This window comes from Marmota marmota, unplaced genomic scaffold, assembly GCF_001458135.2.
Source record: "Marmota marmota marmota unplaced genomic scaffold, marMar, whole genome shotgun sequence".
NCBI lineage: Eukaryota > Metazoa > Chordata > Mammalia > Rodentia > Sciuridae > Marmota > Marmota marmota.
In genome coordinates, this window is record NW_025999982.1 from 13439955 (window position 1) to 13461001 (window position 21047).

The following is a 21047-nucleotide window of genomic DNA, read 5'->3' on the forward strand; positions in this document are numbered from 1 at the left end:
TTCCTGTACTGCATTTTATACCTTCTCAATCTTTCCATGGAATCCAGCAACCAGTTTCCATAATGGGGGACTGCTCTCTTACCCATCTTTGTATTGATGTCACCTCCTTCCCTGCTCTACTTCACTTGGTCCCATCCCTTCATTTTGGCTCCTGGTCACCACTATGGCAGTTAAATTTTTGTCCCAAGCCCTGCTTCCTGGGAAACTCAAGCTAAGATGACATTGACTAAGAGTTCTGCTTGATTGATTTTACTTAATCAGGTTTCAAATGTGGGTCCCTTTTACTCCTTTCCAACTTCAAAGGAAGACTCCTCTTTTCCTGGAAAAGTATCACTATGAATTAAATTTAAATATCATATACACAAGTCAGCTATATGGATCATTTATCCAAGAACCAATAGCTTGGGGCTGGGGTTGTGGCTCAGTGGTAAAGTGCTGGCCTAGCATATGAGTCACAGGTTTGATCCTCAGCACCACATAAAATAAATAAATAGCAGACAGAGTAAAAAAAAATTAAAGAAGAATAAAAGATTATATATATACGTGTGTGTATGTGTGTGTGTATATATATATATATATATACACACACACACACACACATATATATAAAAATCAATGGCTCTCTAGTAGCCACAGAGCTGAAAATATTTCTCCTTAGCTGCTGGAGAGGGGCCAAGATAATAAAAATTAAGGTTGGCACATGAGTTAATCTAAGCATTGAACTTGGTTAAACCAATCCAGTATGTGAGGACTTCCAGCTCAGCAGTTACTGTGTATAACACTCAGCGAAGAAAATGCTTCCAACCCTTCCAGAATTCTGGCTGTCCCATAATACCTGCAAAGTTCCCCAAACCCCAGAGACCTACACTTTATAACAACTCTGAATAAACACACTGGCTCTAGGGCTACTGTCCTTTCCTCACCTTGGCCACTTCTAGAGGCTGTGAGGAAAGGGCAGGGAGAAGACTAAAAGAGAAGAAACAGCGGATGGTGATGGTGACATTTACACAGCATTTTGAGAGTCTGCTCTCTCTGTTCATGCCACCATCGTATTTTGGCTGCTCTTGCACTTTTCATACTCCGGTTGATGTGACAGTCTTCTCACTGGAGTGTGAGCGCTATTTTTGAATTCTCAGGTCTCAGACAGTGCCTTATGCACTGCAGGAACATAATAAGGGTTTTTGGAAGGCTTCAGTCTTCGTTCAAGCACCACCTTCTCTGAAGCCTACCCTGGCCACCCATGCAAAAATTCCATCTCCTACCCCTATTTCCCATGCCCCTGGGCCTGCCCTACTTTTTCCTTTCTCTTTCTAGCCCATATTTCTCACTTTATGATTTTGCTTATCATTTTCTCAACCCCCCAGAATGTTCTGTAGAAAGCCTTTTTGAATATTTTATTTGCTAACATCTCCCTATACCTAGAATAAGAGCTGGCACATATAGGCACTTAGTACATAGTAACTGAATAAAGAACTTCCATCTCCAAATCTACTAAGCATTAGCTTGTTCCTACCCTTGTGGTTTTGAATCCCTATTTATAGAAAGAGTACTTTTAATTCATTAACTATTTATTTTACACTGTGCTAGGCCTTGTGCTGAATGTGAAGGAAGCAAACATGAAGACAAGGTCCCTTCCTTCAAAGAGTGTGGTGTTAATGGAGGAGGTGTTCATAAGCAAGGGCTGCTGTGATATAATGCAGGAAGGCCAGCGTTAGGGACAAAATTTAGATATTAGCAAAACACAGGAGAGGAAAATGTGCCTCAAGGATCATCCAGGACTCCCGCAGAAATCAAAGCCCTGATTAAGACTAAGTGAACGTTCTCTAGAGTGTGTTCATGGGGAGGGGAGGCAGCAGGTCAGAGTGGTAGCTGAGATAAATCTCAAAGCTCAGATGCTTATGTTCAAAAAGTGATCAAACTGCTTTATGGTTGTCATTCATCCATTAAGCACATTATTTGTGCTTCTATTATTTTGTGCTGATCTAGAGATTCAGCAAGAGACCAAACGGACAAGAATTTCTGTCTTCATGGAGCTTGCAGTAGTGAAAGGAAACACATAATAAAACAGATAAGTGAATTATACATGAGAAGATAAGTGCTGTGGATGGAAATAGAGCAAAGAAGGAGGACGAGGAGAACCAAGGACCAAATGCACAGCACTGCTTAGGCTTTGAGAGGCCACCTCTTTATGGATCATCCCCTGATCTTCTGTTAGAAATCTTCCTGGCCAGCTTATGACTTTAAAAGACCTTTAAAAAGAAAGCAGGACAAAGGAAAGAAGCCTTCATGTATTACAGTAATTAAAACAGTAATTATACTTTCTATTAAATCCTGTGAAAGCCCTAATGTAATTATCCAACAAACAAACAAATGAAAGGACCCTCAGCAACAGGCATCAGACAAAGAAGCTGTGATTAGGGTGTAGGCCCAGCGCCAGGCAGCCTGGTTTTGAATCTCAGCTCCGCCACGGTCTGACCTAGACAGTTCCTTCATGTCACAAAGCCTCCTTTCTCCCATCTGTGAAACAGGGATAGAGACAATAGCCCTCGCTGTTGATGGGATGATCCAGAAAGAACACTTAATTCGGCAAGGAGTAAACACTCAGGAGATTTTAAGAATTATTAGTGGAGCCAATGTAGATCTTTGATCTATAAATACTAAGATCCTTTATCAATGAAGTCAAAGAATATGGACTCTCAGGCAAATCGCCCCATTTTGCATCAAAAGGCAAATGTGGTGTTTGGAGCTAGGGAGGTTTAGGGGGATGGACTTGGGTGGAAGGAGACCTGGGTATCTAAGCACAAGACTGGTAGAACCCAATGACAGAAGACAGTCAAAGTCAGGCAGATCTGCAAGATGGGACAAAGGGACTTGCCATTGTGTCCTATGAACAAATAAGCTGGAGAAGTATCATATTTAGCCTGGACAAGAAGGTCTGGGAATAGAAAATGAGGACCAAATAGCTGCCTTCAAAAAAAAAAAAAAAGTTGTGTTTTTCCTCCCTCCAGCAAAGAAAAAGCCAACTTGCTGTCTTGTTATAGAGAACAGTACTACCAGAACCAGTGGGTTGAAATTCTAGGGTTTCAGGAATAAAAACCAGAATAATGATGAAAGTGATCTCCATGAGGAGTGAGGGCCCATCACTGGGGGGAACCCCAGGGAAGGCTGGAATGCCAGAGGGGAGAGGGCTACCTTAAGTAAGTGGACCATAGTTGTCTCTAAAGTCTTTTCCAACCCTGAAAGCCTGGCTTAAAACCTCAACCAAGGTGCCCAGTATGATGGGAAGCCCTGGAGAACTCCAAACTTTGAAATGATTCAAGTCAAGTCAAAACTGATCACAAGCCAGGTGCACGCCTGTAATCCCAGCAGCTCAGGAGGCTGAGACAGGATTGCAAATTCAAAGCCAGTCTCAGTGATGGTGAAGCACTAAGCAACTCAGTGAGACACTGTCTCTAAATAAAATACAATAGGGCTGGGGATGTGGCTCAATGGTCCAGTGCCCCGGAGTTCAATCCCTAGTACTGCCCTTCCCCCCCCCAAAATTACTGATCAACAGAAAAGAGATAGGGCGAGCCTGTCGCTCGGGAGAAGTTTTCAGAAATAAAGTCAGGAGGTAATGATAATAGAGTCACAGTGACAGCCCCCAAACTGTTCCACACGATCCTCACCATAATCCAGGAAGGTCACCATTATCCTAAAGGTCATAGATGAGCAAAGAGGCCCAGAAACCTCAGGTCTTGCTGGCACTTTGCTAACAAGGCCAGACCTGTAATCTGAACATTGTTTTCTGACTTTCATTCCAATATTCTGGCCAGTTCACCCTACAGAATTTTCATGTAGAATTAAGAGAAAGAGAAAAAAAAAATGGAAACATGGATGTTTAAAGAATTTTAACAGCCTCCTTCATTTTTTCTGCTCCCTCTCCGTTTCCTTTCTCCTATCAGACTAGACTCCTAGCGCACCATGATCTTCCTAAGTCATGGCACCATGATCTTCCTAAGTCATGGCACCATGATCTTCCTAAGTCATGGCTTCTTAACAATCTGGTTATTCTCCTGGTTCACAGAACTAATTGCAAATGCTTTGGTTGGTGCTCAAGGTCATCCATAGCATGACGTATCCTCACTTTACAGAGTTAACTTCCACAACTCCCTGTGCATATGTGGAGAGGACAAGTGTAGAACAAAAGGGAGTAGTGGGGATTGGGGAGGGCTCGCTCTGTTGAAAAGGGAAGATCCAGCTTAAATTGACCCAAGCCTGTGGAAATAGAGTGACACTAACGCCAGGTCTACAGATTTCTTAAGAGAAGCAGGGGTGTATATTTTAATGTAAAAATCTCCCTGATTTTTAAAGGTTAACGAGTAATTTAACTTAATGAAACAACACTGTATAGGCTAAATAAAACTCACTTATGGATCTGGCTTACTGGCAGCCATTTTGCAACTTATGCTCTAAAAGTGTTACCTTTTAGATGAAACTAATGTTCATTTTCTCAACTCACAGGGAAACATGGAAGCCCCATGCTAATGAATTTACACTCTTCATAGTGCTTATAGTATTCAACCTTACTCGACCATAAGATGAAGAGCTAAGGAGTTTCCCACTCTTTGGGATTACGCAGTGTACCATTTCTATTAGTATCTTAGAAATGTTTTCTGAATTTTGACTTGGTAGAAAAAGACCTGAAAAGATTTGGTTCAGCTTAAATGTGAAGTCAGTAAAGGGGCTTAGTCAGTAAAGGAGGTTCCAGATTCCAAGCCCAAGTAATGGCAATAATTGCCCGAGATAATCAGGTAAGGCGGCTCAAGCAGAAGGTTCAAGGAAAGTGGATGCATTCAGGGTGTTACATTGTGCTCATTCAGAATTCAAGAGCTCCATGTACTCTTGAGTTTACCAGAAGAAGGGATATGCAGATGGAATACCACCAGGAAGCCACATATTATAAAATGTTCCTGCTCAGATCTTCTGTAACACAAATTAGAATGAGAAGAATAGAATGAATGAGAAGCACCCAACATGCTCAATGGAGAAACTTATTTTTCAATATTTATAAATATTGATTCATATTTCCTCCAAAGAAATCTCCTAGTTGACCTGATGCAGGACCACTACCTGCTCAACTCTCCTTAGTAATGGCAAATAAAACTGTAAAGAGCAGCTGTTTAGAGTTTTGCCAGCATTGACCCAAAGCTAGCAATTGATGACATGGATGTTAATGACCTTATGAGAGAGCTTTCTAAGAATTATCAATTTTTTTGAAGAATGGAAAGACTTGATGGAGCTTTATTTCTTCATAAAATGAGTGATGCTCTCTGCAGGAGGGGACTAAGAAATTGTGTGGATTTCAGAAAAATGAAAGTTTTGTGGATGAAGCCAACATGTCATCTTTAATACAACAGAACTGCTATGTCGTTAAGGGAGCTTGAACAGGCTCCATAAAATATAAGATATCAACCATATTTAGAGAAGAGAGGAGAAAATTAATAGCCATTGAGTTCCTACATATTTTAAGTATGTTTTTATTCTAGTTACAACACTCTGAAGAGTAGCACAATTATATCACTTCATAGAAGAGAAAACTGAGTCAATGATAAAAAAGAAAAAAAAACCACAAAAAAAACTTCCCAAGATTGCAAAACTAATAATTACCAGGGCCAGGTTCCACTCAGACTGGTCTGACTCTAAGCCCATCCCCTCACCATGCTGCCCACCGACCACATAGAGATCTTTCATTCTAGTAGAATCCCAGAGACTAAATTGCTTGCCCAGAGTGAGCAGCCTGAAGACTACGCCTAGCACTCCTCCTCCTGGTTCTGCCCTCCTCCCATCTTCCTATGGCTCAGGGCTATGTCATGGACTCCCCTGCATCTGTGAACTTGGAGGAAAGCTACAGATGTATTAGTGTACCCAAGGGGAAGAAACTTGCTTATTCTCTAATTCAAGCCCTATGCAATGGCTGCATAGACTCCCGATGACACTCAGAATCTGATTAGAAATGGTATTGTTGCTCTATATCTGTTAAAAGAGATCTATCCTGCCAGGCATGGTGGTGCATGCCTGTAAGTAATCCCAGCGGCTCTGGAGGCTGAGACAGGAGGATCACAAGTTCAAAGCCAGTCTCAAAAAACAGCAAAGCACTAAACAACTCAGTGAGACCCTGTCTCCAAATAAAATACAAAATAGAGCTGGGGATGTGGCTCAGTGACCAAATGTACCAGAGTTTAATCCCCAGTACCAAAAAAAGAGAGATCTATTCACAAGTGGGCAGAATGACCAATGGCAGGTCAATAAAACTGGATAGGAGTATGAGATGTTCAGTCAGCACAAAGTATAATAAATGCCAAGGTATGGAAAAGGAATGAGAGGGGCAGCCTACTGGACTCTAATCTTACCAGCTGACCTAGAAAGAAGTGGCCAGACTGAAAGTGCTTTGTTCTTGCTATGCCTTTTACACTTCAGACCAAAGCATATCTGTTTCATGAAGTCTTGACAAACTTCTCCTGAGACTGTGTGATTTGAAGACTCATTAAGTCCTTCTAGACTGCTATTTAGCGTGTATGAATCCTGGGACTTCACTTGTCAAATCAAATCATTTACTTAAAGGGCTTATTCATCACCTGCACTAGAAATTGAATACCCACCTTTCTAAGTGAATCCCAATTTTTAATTGGGCACAGGGCCACCTAGGAACAAGGTGATATTCTCAGATTTTCTTGCATTCAGATGGGTCCATATGCCCATGTTCTGTCCAGTTGATTCTGAGAGGAAGTGATGTGTGCCTGCCCTCCTAAGCAGAGGGACTCTCCTCCCCTACCCCTCCTCTATCCTGCTGCCCTGGTCCAAAGTTTGCTCAGCATCTACTCAAGGTAGACCATAGTGCAGTGATAAGACTGGTGGCATGGTGCAATAGTTAAAGTTCAGGGACGTGGCACTGAACTCTGCTTTCTCCTTGCTTTGTATAAAACTGTAGGAATTTTAGCCCCTGCAAAAACATTTCACCAAATAATCTGAGATTTTCTTGTGTGCATGTGTATTCACTCTCAGGAGTAGCCCAGAATATTCTAGGTGTGGCATTCAACATTACTGAATTTCTAATTCAAACTTGGTAGAAACTGCAAGAGGAATCAAGGCAGAATAGCTGAATAAAAGATATCTGACTGCAAGTCTGTCTCCCTCGCCCACAGGAAGAGCAAGGGATCAGGGTTTGGATTCCTGATTTTAGAGTCCTGGCCCTAGAAGACAGTTAATACATGCCTGCTCAGCAGAATGCACTTCCTCAATATCTTAGGTATAGTGTTAATACATGTGCCCCCTGAAAAAACTCTTTGTTGAATGGAAATGTAATCATATCCCTCCAGATGATTGCTTTTCTATTTTGACTTCTTTCCTCTTTAAAAGAGAAAAGACAGGAATAACTAGAAGGCAATCAACATAATTCAAAAATGCTGGGGCTCTATGGCTCACAGGCCCCTATCCTGTCTAGCTGGGATGCTGCAACACCTGCTTTCTGCTTCCCTCTTGGCAGCATTAGCCACAGTTCACAATATAACCAGAGAGGACTTCCAGACCAGGCGGATTCATCCCTACTCTGCTGAAAACATTTCCCATGTCCCGGCCCCACTGGGCTCCACCATAGGGTTCAAACTCCTCCATAACGTGTCCCCAGCTTCTGCAGAGTTCCACGTCCACCCAGGGCTCTACCTTCTTGAATCACTCTTTCTGGGAGTTCTGCCTCAATATAGGCTCCTCCTTCAGTATTTTCCCTCAATCCCATCTTTCTTAACCTGGTGGATACCTACTTAACCTACAGAGCTCTTAATCAAGAATTTTTTCTTTTGGGAAACTTCCCCCCACAATATCCTAGATTTCCCTTTCATACTGTACTGGACTTACCCAAACCATGATGTTTTCTAATTGCTAGGTGGATATTGGCTACCTTCATTCCTCTGCCAGCCTAAGAATGCCCTGAGGGCAGGAGCTGTGCCTCTCCTTAGAGTACTCCTGTGTATGAAAGCAATGCCTACTACATGCCAAATTCTAGTATACTTACAAAAGCGGATGCCCCACTAATGTGATACAAAGGCTTCAGTAATAGTTGCTCCCATTTATTGATCCCCTACGTCCCAAGAATAATCAAAATCTGTATCTTCTTTTAACACATAAGAGTCATCAATAAGAGGAATTAGATCTTTCTGTCTCTAAAAACCAAGCTGCTCTCTACCATGCCAGTAAGAAAAATTGCAATAAGAATGTGAAATTAAACAAACTTGAATCTCTCCTTCATAGATCTTCATATAATTTGAGAACTCTTATAACTAGAATGTCTCATTGAGAGAATAATACTTCCTAGGCCATGAGGACACATTCATTGAGAATTCAAGTCTCCTGAGGCTCAGTAAATGTTAATTGTTAATTAAATATTAATTGAATATTATTTATTAAATCATGTTAATTATTTAGATTCAAGTAATGCTGAATAATTTGAGGTATTCCATTTGTTGGGCTCAGCAAAATATCACCATTTAAATAACTCAGCATATTAACAATTAACATTTATTGAGCTTCAAAAGACTTGAACTTTCAATGAATGCTTCCTCGTGGCCCAGAGAGTATTATTTTCTCAATGAGAAATTCTGGTTACAAGAGTTCTCAAATTGTATAGCATTATAATTCTCTTATATAGCATCATATCAGGAATTACAGACTGATAGTAATGCTAAACTATAATTACAAATAATTGTTCTCAAATTATTTAGCATTACTATCAGTCTTAAAATTCCTGCTCAGAGAGTGTTTAAATACATTTTGAAGAAATGGGCTCTGAACTTTTCCCACTAATGGGCACCTTGCCCTAAAACCTCTACATGGTGCTGTGCACACCCCTTTCTGAATGGTGATTAAAACTGGCCTGGGATCTAGAACATTGGGCCGTCCCTTTCAAAGAAGTGGTCAGTCTACCAGCATGTCCTGGGGTATTGAGAACCAGAGCCTATTGTTTGTTTGTGGATGTGTTTTCTCCATGTCAATATCTCTTGGGGCACAAGGAGGAAAGCCCCTGAAGCTTGCAATCTGGTGGCAGATATGGACGGTGAGCAACACTCAAACACACACAATGGCATCTCACACTTGTGCTGAAGACAAGGCAGGATAAGGGGCAGAGAGTGACCAGCAAGCTGCACTGTTTCAGATTTGGTAGCCAAGGAACAAGGGTTCTATTATCAGTGAGGCCAGTTATGTGGACATTAGCAGGCAGAGCACTCTGGGCAAGTACAGATAGAAGCTTGGCATGGGAGGGAGAGACTGGTTGGATCCCAGGGAGAGGAAGAGACACACAGAAGACTGATGCAAGGCAGTTTGGGACAAGGTCTGCTAGGTTTTGAGGACTACAGCAAGGATCAGGGCTTTATTCTGTATGATGGGAGCCACTGAATTCCACTGGGGCTAGAGACAGTGTACCCACTTTTCTGTTCAGGCTGCTTCTCTTTCCATGAACTCAATGGACATAGGCAACTTCCTTGAGGCTTCATTCTATCACACCCCATGTGGCTGCAGAGTGGGGATGCTTCCTGTTTATCTAGGCCCCTCAATTCCTGCAGCCTCGTGCTCTAAACGTGTGTGTGTGTGTGTGTGTGTGCGCGCGCTGCTTACTCGTGGAGGCTTGGAAGTGACAAGAAAGCCAGTGGCTTCCTTTTCATAGTTCTGTGACCTCAGGTTGTCTGAGGTGAGGACACCACTGCCCCTATCAGCTGACAACTATGGTGGAAAAGTCTGATATAGTGAGGGAGGGGCAAGTGAGGTTAAGGGCTCTAGAAAGAAAACTCAAAACTCCACATTAAGAAGTCGACCAACAAGAACAATGCTGATAATGAATAATGTTGACGTGTGCTGTCAGCCACTATGTTGAGTATTTCACATACTATAATGCATTTAATCTTTTCCACCAACCTATGAGGGTAGGCACTAGTATTCTTGTCATTTTGTATTGGAAGAAATTGAGGCATAGAGCTTTAAGGTTTCTTGCTCAAGGTCACACCATCAGATAAGTGGCCAAGTAGAAAACTTGCCCCAGGGTATCTGATTCTGAAGACAAGATTTGCTTCCTTCTCATATTCTTCATGTCAGCAAAAGAAGCTTCTTCAGAGGTCAAAATAATACTATCCTTTTTGGGGAAAAATGTAGCTGAGTGGAATAAAAGCCAGCAATACATAGACTTTTGTACCCAATGAGACTGTTCATCTCCATCTCTCCAGAGCCTCGTCTGAGGCCTTGACCATGGAAGGCACTCAATACATATTTGATAAATGAATGAATGAATCAAAGTGGTTTGTATAGTGCCTAAAAAATAGTAAGTGTTCAATAATTGTTGCTATTATTAAGTTAGCTCATTGCTTATGAATCCTGTTCTAGGAAAGGTAGCCTAAGATGATTTTCTTAGTCAGTACTGAAAGGCACACTGCAGTCCTAGAAGATGAAATCAATTCTATTAGATGCTCTGTTGATGCAGGCTACAGTAATACACCAAGAGATCTTGTTTTGCGTCATAAACAATATTTCAGTCCAAGTTTTCCTCTTAAAGAGTTTTGTGATCTTTGTACTTTGCATATTTCCTGGAGAAATCTGAGGTTTTCTTGTATAATTTGGCAAGCCTGTCCAAAAGCAAAATATCACTGCAACTGCTTTCACCTCCTTTGCTCTACAGTTCTTCACAGTTTGCACCCCATAGTGTCAATGGAACATGCTCAGTGTCATAAACAAGGAGGTGGAGGAACTACCAAACCAGGTCCAGTCCTATTAGGCTCTTAGTGAGCCCAGTGAATTCTCCATCCCCCCAACAAGATGGTCAAACTAGATCTGAAACAGATTCTATTTTTAAAAAAGTCCAAAAGAGATGCTATGGTTACAATTGCCACAGATTAGATTAAAAAGCTAAAATTATCTCAACCTTTGATCTATATAAATATAGCAGCACCAACTCTGATAAATAACTGCATTTTGATGATATTATATATGAATTCAACTTCTTACCCTCTATGATTATACCCCAGTAATTAATGAATGGTTTACTAACAAATCCTTAGGGATATTTCAGTAGTGGAAAGAAGAGTTTGAGTCTCACTTCTGCCAGTTACAGCTGTGTGATCTTGTGTAAAAATTAAGCCTCTCTGAATATCAAGAGGCTATTAATGGGAAGATAAATGCATGATTTGGGCTCTCATGAGCATTGCATGAAGTACCTGCTGTGGGGTTGGCAAGAGTTGTAAGAATTCATTAAATCGCATAACAGATGGTATTGATTCGTGGAGGAGAATATGTCTGGAACTTACACTCTTCACCATTCGGTTATAGTCTAATGCTAAACTTAGGAAACGGTCTCCAAAGGTCAAACATTTGGGGCACATATTTACCTATTCCTATAGAATCACCATAGACTGGCTGGAGTGGGGTGTCTCATAACAAAGCAGCAAGCTTCCCTGTTGTTGATAGTTTGAGGAAGATGCTCTTTTGAGGAACAAAAGTTAGTCCATAGTCCAATCTAACAAAAGAGTAGATCTGTTATCTTTCTGGAAGGTGAAGTTCTAAGACCTTTATGAAAACTTTAACTTTATTATTTTTTATTTTTTTGGTACCAGGGATTGAACTCAGGTGTGCTTAGCCACTGACCCACATCCCCAGTCCTTTTTTAAATTTTGAAACAGGGTCTTACCAAGTTGCTTAAGGCCTTGCTAAATTGCTGAGGATGGCTTTGAACTTGTGATCCTCCTGCCTCAGTCTCCTGAGACATTGGGTTTACAAGAGGCATGCACCACCACAACCAGTTTATGAAAACTTTTAAAACCTGTTCTTAGTTTAGCACTGGTGTATCACATTCTGGGAGAGAGAAATTGTGGTGCTACTAGAGTTTAAAGATATAAATATCCTTTGGTGTATAAAAATAAAGAGAAAAGACAGTGGATTTCTTAGTACACCCCTCCCCAAAGAATTGTTTAGCATTTACTTAGGCATCTGTTCCACTTTCTGGCCAGGAACCTTCTTTAATCTCCTAATCCTTTGTCATGATTAAGAACATGCAGTTTATAATGTTAGAACAGTGCAGAGCAGTGAGAACATCTAGAAAAAATCTTTCTTGGTAATAGAAGGTTTATTGTGTGTATGTATATATTCGTGTATTATATATATAATATAAAATATACGTGGTATATGCATAAGTAAGTATACATTTGCATAGATGTATATAAATTCTCCATTCTAGATAGGATATAACTTTGTAATTGCTTAAAATCCCATTTGAAATTATTTGCCATTTTTTCCTGGTACTGGGGATTGAACCTGACACTCAGGTTAGAGGCAGCAACTGTCATTGTCTTACCTACTTTCCAACAGCTAAAAAGGGTCTTTCAACAGAGAAACAAGTTTTTACACTTAACAATGTCATTAGTTGACTACAATCTACCTTGCCTTTCCCTAAGGTGACAGGTGGCTGAGAAATCTGTCCGATTACCTTCTTAGGGAGCAGCTGTCACTTGAAGAAAATCGTTTCTTCCCACTCTGTGAAAGATGTTTGTTGCCTCCTTCAGACACAAATAAATAAATGCTCAGTGTTTGCACATTTGAGAATGTGTAAGGGTTGGGGGGGGCTATTTATAAGTATTACATAAATTCATTTATTTTTTAAAAAAGGCCTCAATTCTAGTCCCTGTTATCAAAGAAATAGCAAGCTTTTGTTTTGCTAGAGGGTTAGAATCTGCCGCAAACATGACACTGTCCTCCTCATACTGGCACACTTTCTTCTGATCTTGATAAATTAAAGAAGATCTAGAGCTATATAACAAAATATTATTTAATATTATACCCATGGAACAGGGGATGAGAGTTTTGTTAACTTTCAATAATCAAAACATTAGGTTATCATGAATAACTCTTAAGTTTTTTCATTTCTGAGCATTAAATCATATTCAACGTAAACTTATCAGGTTATTGTGTGACAAAATGGTTTTTGCAGATCCTGGAAGCAAATTGCAGAGATGTAAGATCATGGTTGCACCCAGATCCTCACTCAGCACTTGCAAAAAGCTTGAGAAGCTCAAACAGCTTGCCTGAAAGATACCCACAAATTTCAAGACAATTCCTGATATCCAGCACCCACATATTCCCCTGGGTCACTTCTCTCTCCTCTTCCTACTCCTCCTACTGCTCTGAACAAACAAAGCAAGGGATTTGAAATTTCTAGTGGTTCAAATGACAAAGATATTTCATTGTGCCGAGTGGACATGATGCACTGGTCTTTTACTAACTCACACAATGGCATGACACAGATAGAACATGAGCCAGTCACCGGGAATGCTGTGCAAAATAGAATAGAGAATATGCAAGACAGTATTTATCTCAGCATAATTATAGTGTGCCCAGAAAGGTTAAGAGACTTGTCCAAGGTCACATGGATTGGGAGGATATCGGGAAAGGCTCAAAAGCAGAGGAGAGAAAGTAGGACTTATAAGTGACCTTAAAAATCTTGTCCTTTGTGACAGCATAGATGATCATGGAGGACATTATGTTAAGTACCGTAAAGCCAGACGGAGACAAATCCCACAAGATCCCACTCACATGTAGAACCTAAAAATGCTAATCTCACAGAAGTTGAGAGTACAAAAATGGTTACCCGAGGCTGGGGAGGGAAGGATGGAGAGTGCTTAGTCAACAGGTACAATCTTACCGTTACATAAGAGGAGCTAGCTCTGGTGTTCTATGGCATAGTTGGGACTATAATGCATCTATGCTTCCAAATAGCTATAAAGGAAGATTTTGAATGTTTACCACAAAGAAAGGATGTTTGAGATGATGAATATGCAAGTTACCCTGATTTGAGCATTGTACAATATAAGTATGCAAACATCATAATGCACAAATATGTACAACTATTATGTTAATTAAAAATAAAACTAAGGGGGAAAAAAGCCCTGGCCTTTCAGAAGAGGAAAGACTTGGTCTATATAACAACCCTAAGATTCCATGCATACGAATCATTATTATGACTTGTTTTCCTGAAAACAAACCTCTGCTAATATTTTCCCATTTACCAAGACATCCAACAGGTTTAAAAATGTGGCAGCATGAGATAATTATGTTAAGCATAATTTTCTGAAAATGATGGCATGGGGCAGTTACAGCCTCAGTTGGTCCCCCAATGAGTATAAGATGGGGGGCTGGGTAAGAACATAGCCGATAAGATGGTCTCTTCCCACCTACCATTCCCTCCACACAGAATGATTCTGTCTCAGATCTATACATGGCTTTGTCACTCACTTCATTTAGATATCTGACACTGGAACAATGACATTTAATAAACTGTCACCTCCTCGGAGATGCTTCCTCTAGCCAGCTCCTCAAAAGTAGCTACTCCTTTCTCACCAACATTCCTCATTGTGCTTCATTTTTCTTTATAGCCTTCATCTCTAACTGAAATCACAGTGTACATTTGTTTATGGGCACTGACTCCCACATGGGAATGTGCATTCCATGTGGGAAGGGATGCCCGTCTGGTCCGGCTCCTAGTGCCCAGAGCATTGCCTGGGAGTTAGTGCTCCACATAAGTTTCTGAATGAATGAGCAAATGTCTCAACCATAAAGTATCTTTGGAATGGCTGTACTTCCTGTAAGACTTTTTATGTTTCCTGCCTGCTCTAGTGAGTGTAAAGGAGCTTTCTGAGATATGGATATCCACAGAGATGAGCCTGGATGCCTGGGACACCACTCAAAAGCCCTCCAACACAGAGAAGGCACTTACATTTTCTTCTGTATGGGAAACCATCATGGCAGGGAGGGGACACCCAGGTTTGGATGCCCTCTGGAGGAATGGGAGTCCTCTGCTCCAGGTAGCCACAGCAGCTAGCAGTAGATCAGAGTGTCAGCTTAGAACAGGTAGAGCTACTGCAGGTGTGGTGAACTGATCCGTGTTCGGTGAGTCCCAACACTTTTGACTGCTCAGAGATATTGCTTCTAAAACTGCATATATTAAAACTAAACTTGGGGGATGGGAATCACAGTGCTTAAATAGAGTTTACTCTTGGCAATTCTTGACTGACCTTACCTATACCCACGTGTGATTAGAAGAGATAAGTCCCTGGCTTGGTATAATAATTTGTGCCTGGGCTCCATTCAGATCAGTTATGTTAGAAGTTCTGGGCATGGGGCCTATACATCATCAACATTGTTAAAAGCTCTCCAAGGGATGCCAATGTGAAATCTGGTTTAAGAACCACTGGAATAAAGTGAAATGTAAATTTCATTAACCATCTTTGGATCCCTTTCATGTTTCCAATGGTTTGGCTTCTTCTGAATTGGGAAGAGAATTCAAAAGACTAATTTCAAAAATATGAGAATACTGGAGAAAAATCAATCCTGCACACATTCATATTTTCATTCGCTGTCTCTGCAGCTCTTCATTATCATTTCCTTCTAGTGATTCAAATTTCTAGAGATTTCCAATCACTCTTATGCTATAAAATAGACAGCTATGTTCACAATACCAGTGGAATTTCCAGAGAAAGACGAACACGGTGGAACTCTATTGGCCCAATATCCTCCTTTGTTTTGCATTATTGTTACAGCAGCTTTGATTAAAGTTGGGAAACTGGAACTGAAGGGGTCCCCATTGAAACCAGCTCAAACCTACCACAGGACGACTTTCTAGGATTTGCACGTCTCCACCCACTTCATGCAAACCAATGCACTTGTGAAGGTACCTCTGGTTGCATCTGCCTGGTATGGTTGCTCCCCTGCGGGGGCTATACATCTATAACACCATGAACGAGCCCAAGATCAAGTACGCTAGAAACAGGCAGGTGAGGCAGACTCTTACCACAGGCCTCCCTTTTCACCAACATCAAATATTAAAGACTTTGAAGAAAAGACCTCCTGGTTCAACTGCTTTTCTATAACTAGCAACTGAAAAAAAAAAAAAAGGTTACCTTTGGGAAAATTTGTTGGGTGCCCAGAATTTTACATTTGAATCTCTTCACAATAATAAACGATGGTCAATTTTGAGCAAGGAGCTTACAGGTTTTTCAACACCCCTCTTTGGCCCACATGAATTTGTTCATTTTCCCTCTTTTATGAGCACAGAAGGGATTCTTGCTCGATAATTGTTAAAGCCATGACATCATTAAGTATCTAAAATAGAGGATCATGTTTTCTAATGTGTGAGTGGTGAGGGGTGGGGTAGGAGCGAAAACACTTTGTTGGGGAGAGTTATTGTAAACTCAGCTGGAGTTGGGACATTCCAACAAATCAACAAAAGTAAACTATCACTTTTGGAGTGTGTCTAAAAAGATAACAATGCTGATGATGGCGACAACTGATATTTATTAAGCACTGAATAGGAGTCAGGCACCGGGCGTGTTCCTTTTTTAACATGTATAATTTAGTTCTACTAAACCATAAGGTAGGGATTACTATTATCCCCACATTACAGATGAGAAAACTAAGGCACAGAGGTTAGGTAACAAGTCCCTCATGATTCAGAGCTATCAGCAGAAGGAACGTGTTATCCATCTTTCTGGAGGAAGTCTTCCCAGAAAACCCCATAAATTTCTGAAGAACAGCATCACCTGCCTCATTATCCGGCCCTGATCATCTCCTTTCCCCACTTCCCCTCTGATCTCACAGCAAACATACTGCAGTCAAATGGGTTGACTCACCCGACTGCAGGATGGTTTGCCTTCCTGCTCTCTGCATAAAATCCACCATGTTCAGGTTCAAGAGGTAGTTTTTTGTTTTTGTTTTTGTTTTTTTTCACGAAGCCATCCCAATCACTCAAATACAACCATCTGTAAAAACTTTGTATCCCTTTAATTCTATAAAACATTCTCTGTCTTTAAAAAAAATATTGGGTCAGTGGTGATTTTATGTCTCTACACAGATCATCTAAGCATATGTTAAACTCCTTTCTGTATAAGCCCAATGCCTGGTATATCCCAGGTCTCTAGTAAATATTTTCTCACGATTGTTTCTTGAAACAAAAAGAGCTGAGAATATCTTAGGATGTTCTTGGAGAAAGTGTGTAAACAGAACTGTGGAGGATGGAAGGGAACTGTGAAGTTTTGCTCTGTTACTCCAGCAGTTACTGGAAGATGTCCCTACTCAGGTGCCCACACTGGACTTTATGTTGACTCTGAATTGGAGGGGCTTTGATGACTGCCCTCCCTTCTGGAGTGTTCATGGCAAGTAGAACTGTCAGGACTGTGGGTCTCTGGATGCACCTTTTCATTCTGGATAGACACAGGCAGCACTAAACCTTTATATTCCAAATTTGTGAAACTTCAAATGACAGGTGGTGGACACTTCCACAGTACTGGCATAAGAATTGGGAAATATAGAGCCACATGTTTCAAATATGCAACAACAACAAACCAGATTATTGAATTCATTTCAAAACCACACACTTGAATGACACAGCTGTGTGTTATGCTGGTAACACATAAATCCCCACCTGGAAGGTACAAAGGTGTCACCTGAATCCTCAATAATTAAAAATTCAGGCGTTTCCTATCAGTAGGGATTAAAGCATGGATAGTAAATGATTATGCAATATACTTTCCCTTTTCTTCCTCATAACACACAACAAATGATTGTTTGTGTGTGTGTGTGTGTGTGTGTGTGTATGGTGTATGAGTGAACTCAAAGTGCTTCACCTTGCTCATTTACTAAACCTAAGACAAAAATTCACACTTTATAAGCATAGAATTTTTTTCATAAGACTGAATGGAAAAATAGAACTGAGAACGACTATCAAAGGACAGTTACCCACCGAAATTTCAAAACTGCTGCAGACGTTCGGTGAGGTCTAGTGTGTGGAATGCTAAGCCTTACGATGCAAAATTTATTTTTGCCTGAACTTTCTTTGTGAACAACTAGGCAAGGAAAATGACTTGCTTCCTTTGCCTGACAAAGAAAATTTAGGCGGCTGCTCCCCAACTTCAATTTCCAGGGAGCTAGAGATTGAATCTGCCATCTGTAGGACAGCTTTTGTTCAATTTAAAGACCACAGCACAGGATATTTAAGTGACACGCCATGAAGGGGCTATTGTCCCACTGTCAGGGTATCCTGAATGTGGTGGTGATTATGGGTGCTTTCTTTGGTTAATCATTGATTCAAAACCCCTCTCAACATTAAAGACTGACAATTTTTCCTTATTGACAAAGATACAATCAGAGAATATGAAAACATGTCTCCTGGGAAAGAGAAGACCAGGGGTCACCTAATAAAAAAAGCGGGGAAAAATAATAAAAAAAAAAAGGACAATGGCAAATCTTATCACACTCAAAAATAGCAGGCTGGTCCCTCTTCTAACTTATTCTGATTAATATAGCTGTGCACTTACCACATGCATTTCTAGCACAGACCAGGAGCTAAAAACTATTAACCAAAGTCTTATTTCCTTAAGCAAAATAGGCTCTGCCAAGCAGCTTTAGAAACAGCAACAATGAAGGACCAGCTTGCAGGTGCATACCTTAACCTCCTGATTGCTGAAGACCTCGACATCCACCACACAGGCAACCAGAGTGGAAACATCACAGTCCATGCTAGGGGCTGGCATTCCCCCTTCTGAATTTTCAGTAAAGAGTTAGGCAACCTCAGAGCAGCGAGTGAAGGGAAGAGCCTCCAGGTGGATATTGCTGTGGCCAGGCTGGGTGCTGCCTTGCTTGGGGATGGGCTGGAGGCTCGGGCACCTGGAGCCTGCTCCTGCTGCACGCACGCAGTCCTCCGCGTCTGAGGCAGCACGGCAGAGTAACGAACGGCCCGGCTCTCTCATGGCAATGACATCACCACAAAGACTGACACAAGCTGAAGCTTTTTTTTTTTTCCTCTCTCTCTCCAAGCCTTTTATCTCTAGGCAGTGCAGTGGAGCAAATTGAACATGATTATGTGCTAAATCTGAACTCAGACTAAATCAATTCAGGCAGCGTTAGCTAGGAACTGAGTCATAGCTGTTGTTTCAGCCGAGTGCTTATGTCTGCAAAAAGCAGTGGGGGAGAATCTGACACCAGAGGTTCTGCTTTGGTGGGAGGGGTAAGGGTAATTCTGCAGATGAACCTCCTGAGGTTAAGGTTTGACAGTTTTCTGCCTCAGAGAGGAGCAGGAAGTTGGGGCATTTTGTAAATTGCTTGGCTTCTGTTAATTGCTCTGTGCCACTCGGAGCAGACACACATGTTCTGGGCATCCTAATACATCCCGGGCATGGACTGAATAGAAATCCATTCTTGGAGTGACTAAAGAGCTGGTCGTCAGTCATTCAGGCAGCCTGGTTAGAGGAGATAATTAGAGGTCTGTGGAAATTCTATTTGAAGCACATAAATGCAGACCAGTAACGAAAAGCACCCTTGCAAGCTCGGGATTTCAGGCCATCTCCAAGGTCATTCAAACCACAGGCCATGTGTGAAAAGGACTTACAGCAAACGTCTCACCCAGGGGACAGATGGCCCGGTATAATGGGCAAATTCACTGATGTGGGTCATTGTCAAAGCCTCCGGGCCCGACTTTGCCTGGGACTTTTGAGTATGTCCCTTTGCTTTCTCAGCATTTTTCTTGATTGTGAATTCCTGAAGGGCAGGGTCATGGATAACTCACCTTCCCATCTTGAAACTTTAGCAGAATGGTTGGCACAAGACAGCAATTTGTGTTTAATGTCTAAATCCATCAAACAGGAATAGCCTCCTTTCAGAGTGAGCAGAGGGAGGACATCAGATTGGTTTTAATCTCATCGTGAGTTATACAAGTTCCAATAGAACTCACTAACATTCTAGCAGGATCTATCCCCAGAACATCTTCAGTAGCTGCAGGAGCACCATAGTTTATAACAGGTTGGTACCTTTCTCATAGAGGATTAGACAGAGCATTCAATTTTACATGCTGTGAGTAAGTAGACATTGCATACTGAGGGTGAAGCTTTGTGATTAGTCCTCACTGTATTACATTTGAGCACCAACCTTCAACCAGGCATTTTCCATACTAAAGGTGATCAGTCCACAAATACAGAAATTTAGACTGATGAAACAATCTAAATGCTATGGAGTGTGTGTGTGTGTGTGTGTGTGTGTGTGTGTGAGAGAGAGAGAGAGAGAGAGAGAGAGAGAGAGAGAGATTTCTATATTGTCTAGGGAACTCTAGGGAATAAAAGTCATATTCATATATATGTAACTCAACACTTTCTGGATGATAACTATGTACAAAGTTCTGCACAGATGCTCATAGGGGTAAGTGATGAAAAAGCAAACTTCATCCTCAGGGGGCTTAAAATCCCGGGAGACATGGAGACAACACTTATACAATGACAAAGCAGTGATGGCTGTGGTTTCAGAGGTACAGAGCACATTTGGTGGGAGCAACTGGAAAAGAGCAACGAATGCTGCAGTTAGAAGCCACGTTCAGATGGCAGATTAGCAGTGTAGGAGGAGGATGTGACCTCTGCTTTGACCTTGAGACCTGGATAAGAATTTAGCAGACAAAGAAATGAGGAGAGCCTTCCAGCTAAGAAGAGAAGACTATAAATGACCACAGAAAAGAAAGAATTTACTTGGAACAAGGCACATTGAGTGTTAAATTTAACTGAAGCCTGAAGTACACAAGGAAGCAAGAGCCAGATAACAAAACCTGGAGGACCTCTATCTGGCCAGCTATGAAGTGCCAGGCCAAGTTTGTGAGAAGGTAAACGGGGCCTAGCCATACGTGAACATAGCCAAAATGTAAGGTACATAAAAGAGATGAATATGACTTTGAATACCACTGGCATCTGTTCGAGGAACAAAACAAATATTTTTCCTATACCATGTCATGTCCTAAAATTTACCTTGTATGGTTTCACAGCAGTGGCCTGTTCATGAATGCCTATCAGCTAGCTGAAAAGAAAAATTCTGACTTGTCGTGTTTCCAATTCCTGTTGTATATTTACAGGGGCTAAAATGCCTGATGTCTGAGGTATTCTAATAAATACATGAAATATGAGTGAATAAATACATGGATGAAGCTTAAAGGCAAGTAGAGGGACTCAAAC

The 21047-nt window shown here is 41.2% G+C and overlaps 1 protein-coding gene across 5 annotated transcripts in view; it reads right to left on the reverse strand.

Moving 5' to 3' along the window:
* Window positions 1-21047, reverse strand: part of Rcan2 (regulator of calcineurin 2) — a 242799-nt gene that overhangs the window by 69649 nt on the left and 152103 nt on the right. Inside the window, exon 1 of one of the 5 annotated variants that reach the window (XM_048805420.1) lies at window positions 18507-18805. The exons of the other annotated variants lie outside the window; for them this stretch is intronic. Coding sequence (XP_048661377.1) covers window positions 18507-18593 — 87 coding nt within the window. The 5' untranslated portion in view covers window positions 18594-18805. Of the gene's footprint in view, window positions 1-18506; window positions 18806-21047 lie in introns of those variants that run through there. 5 annotated transcript variants of the gene reach the window in all.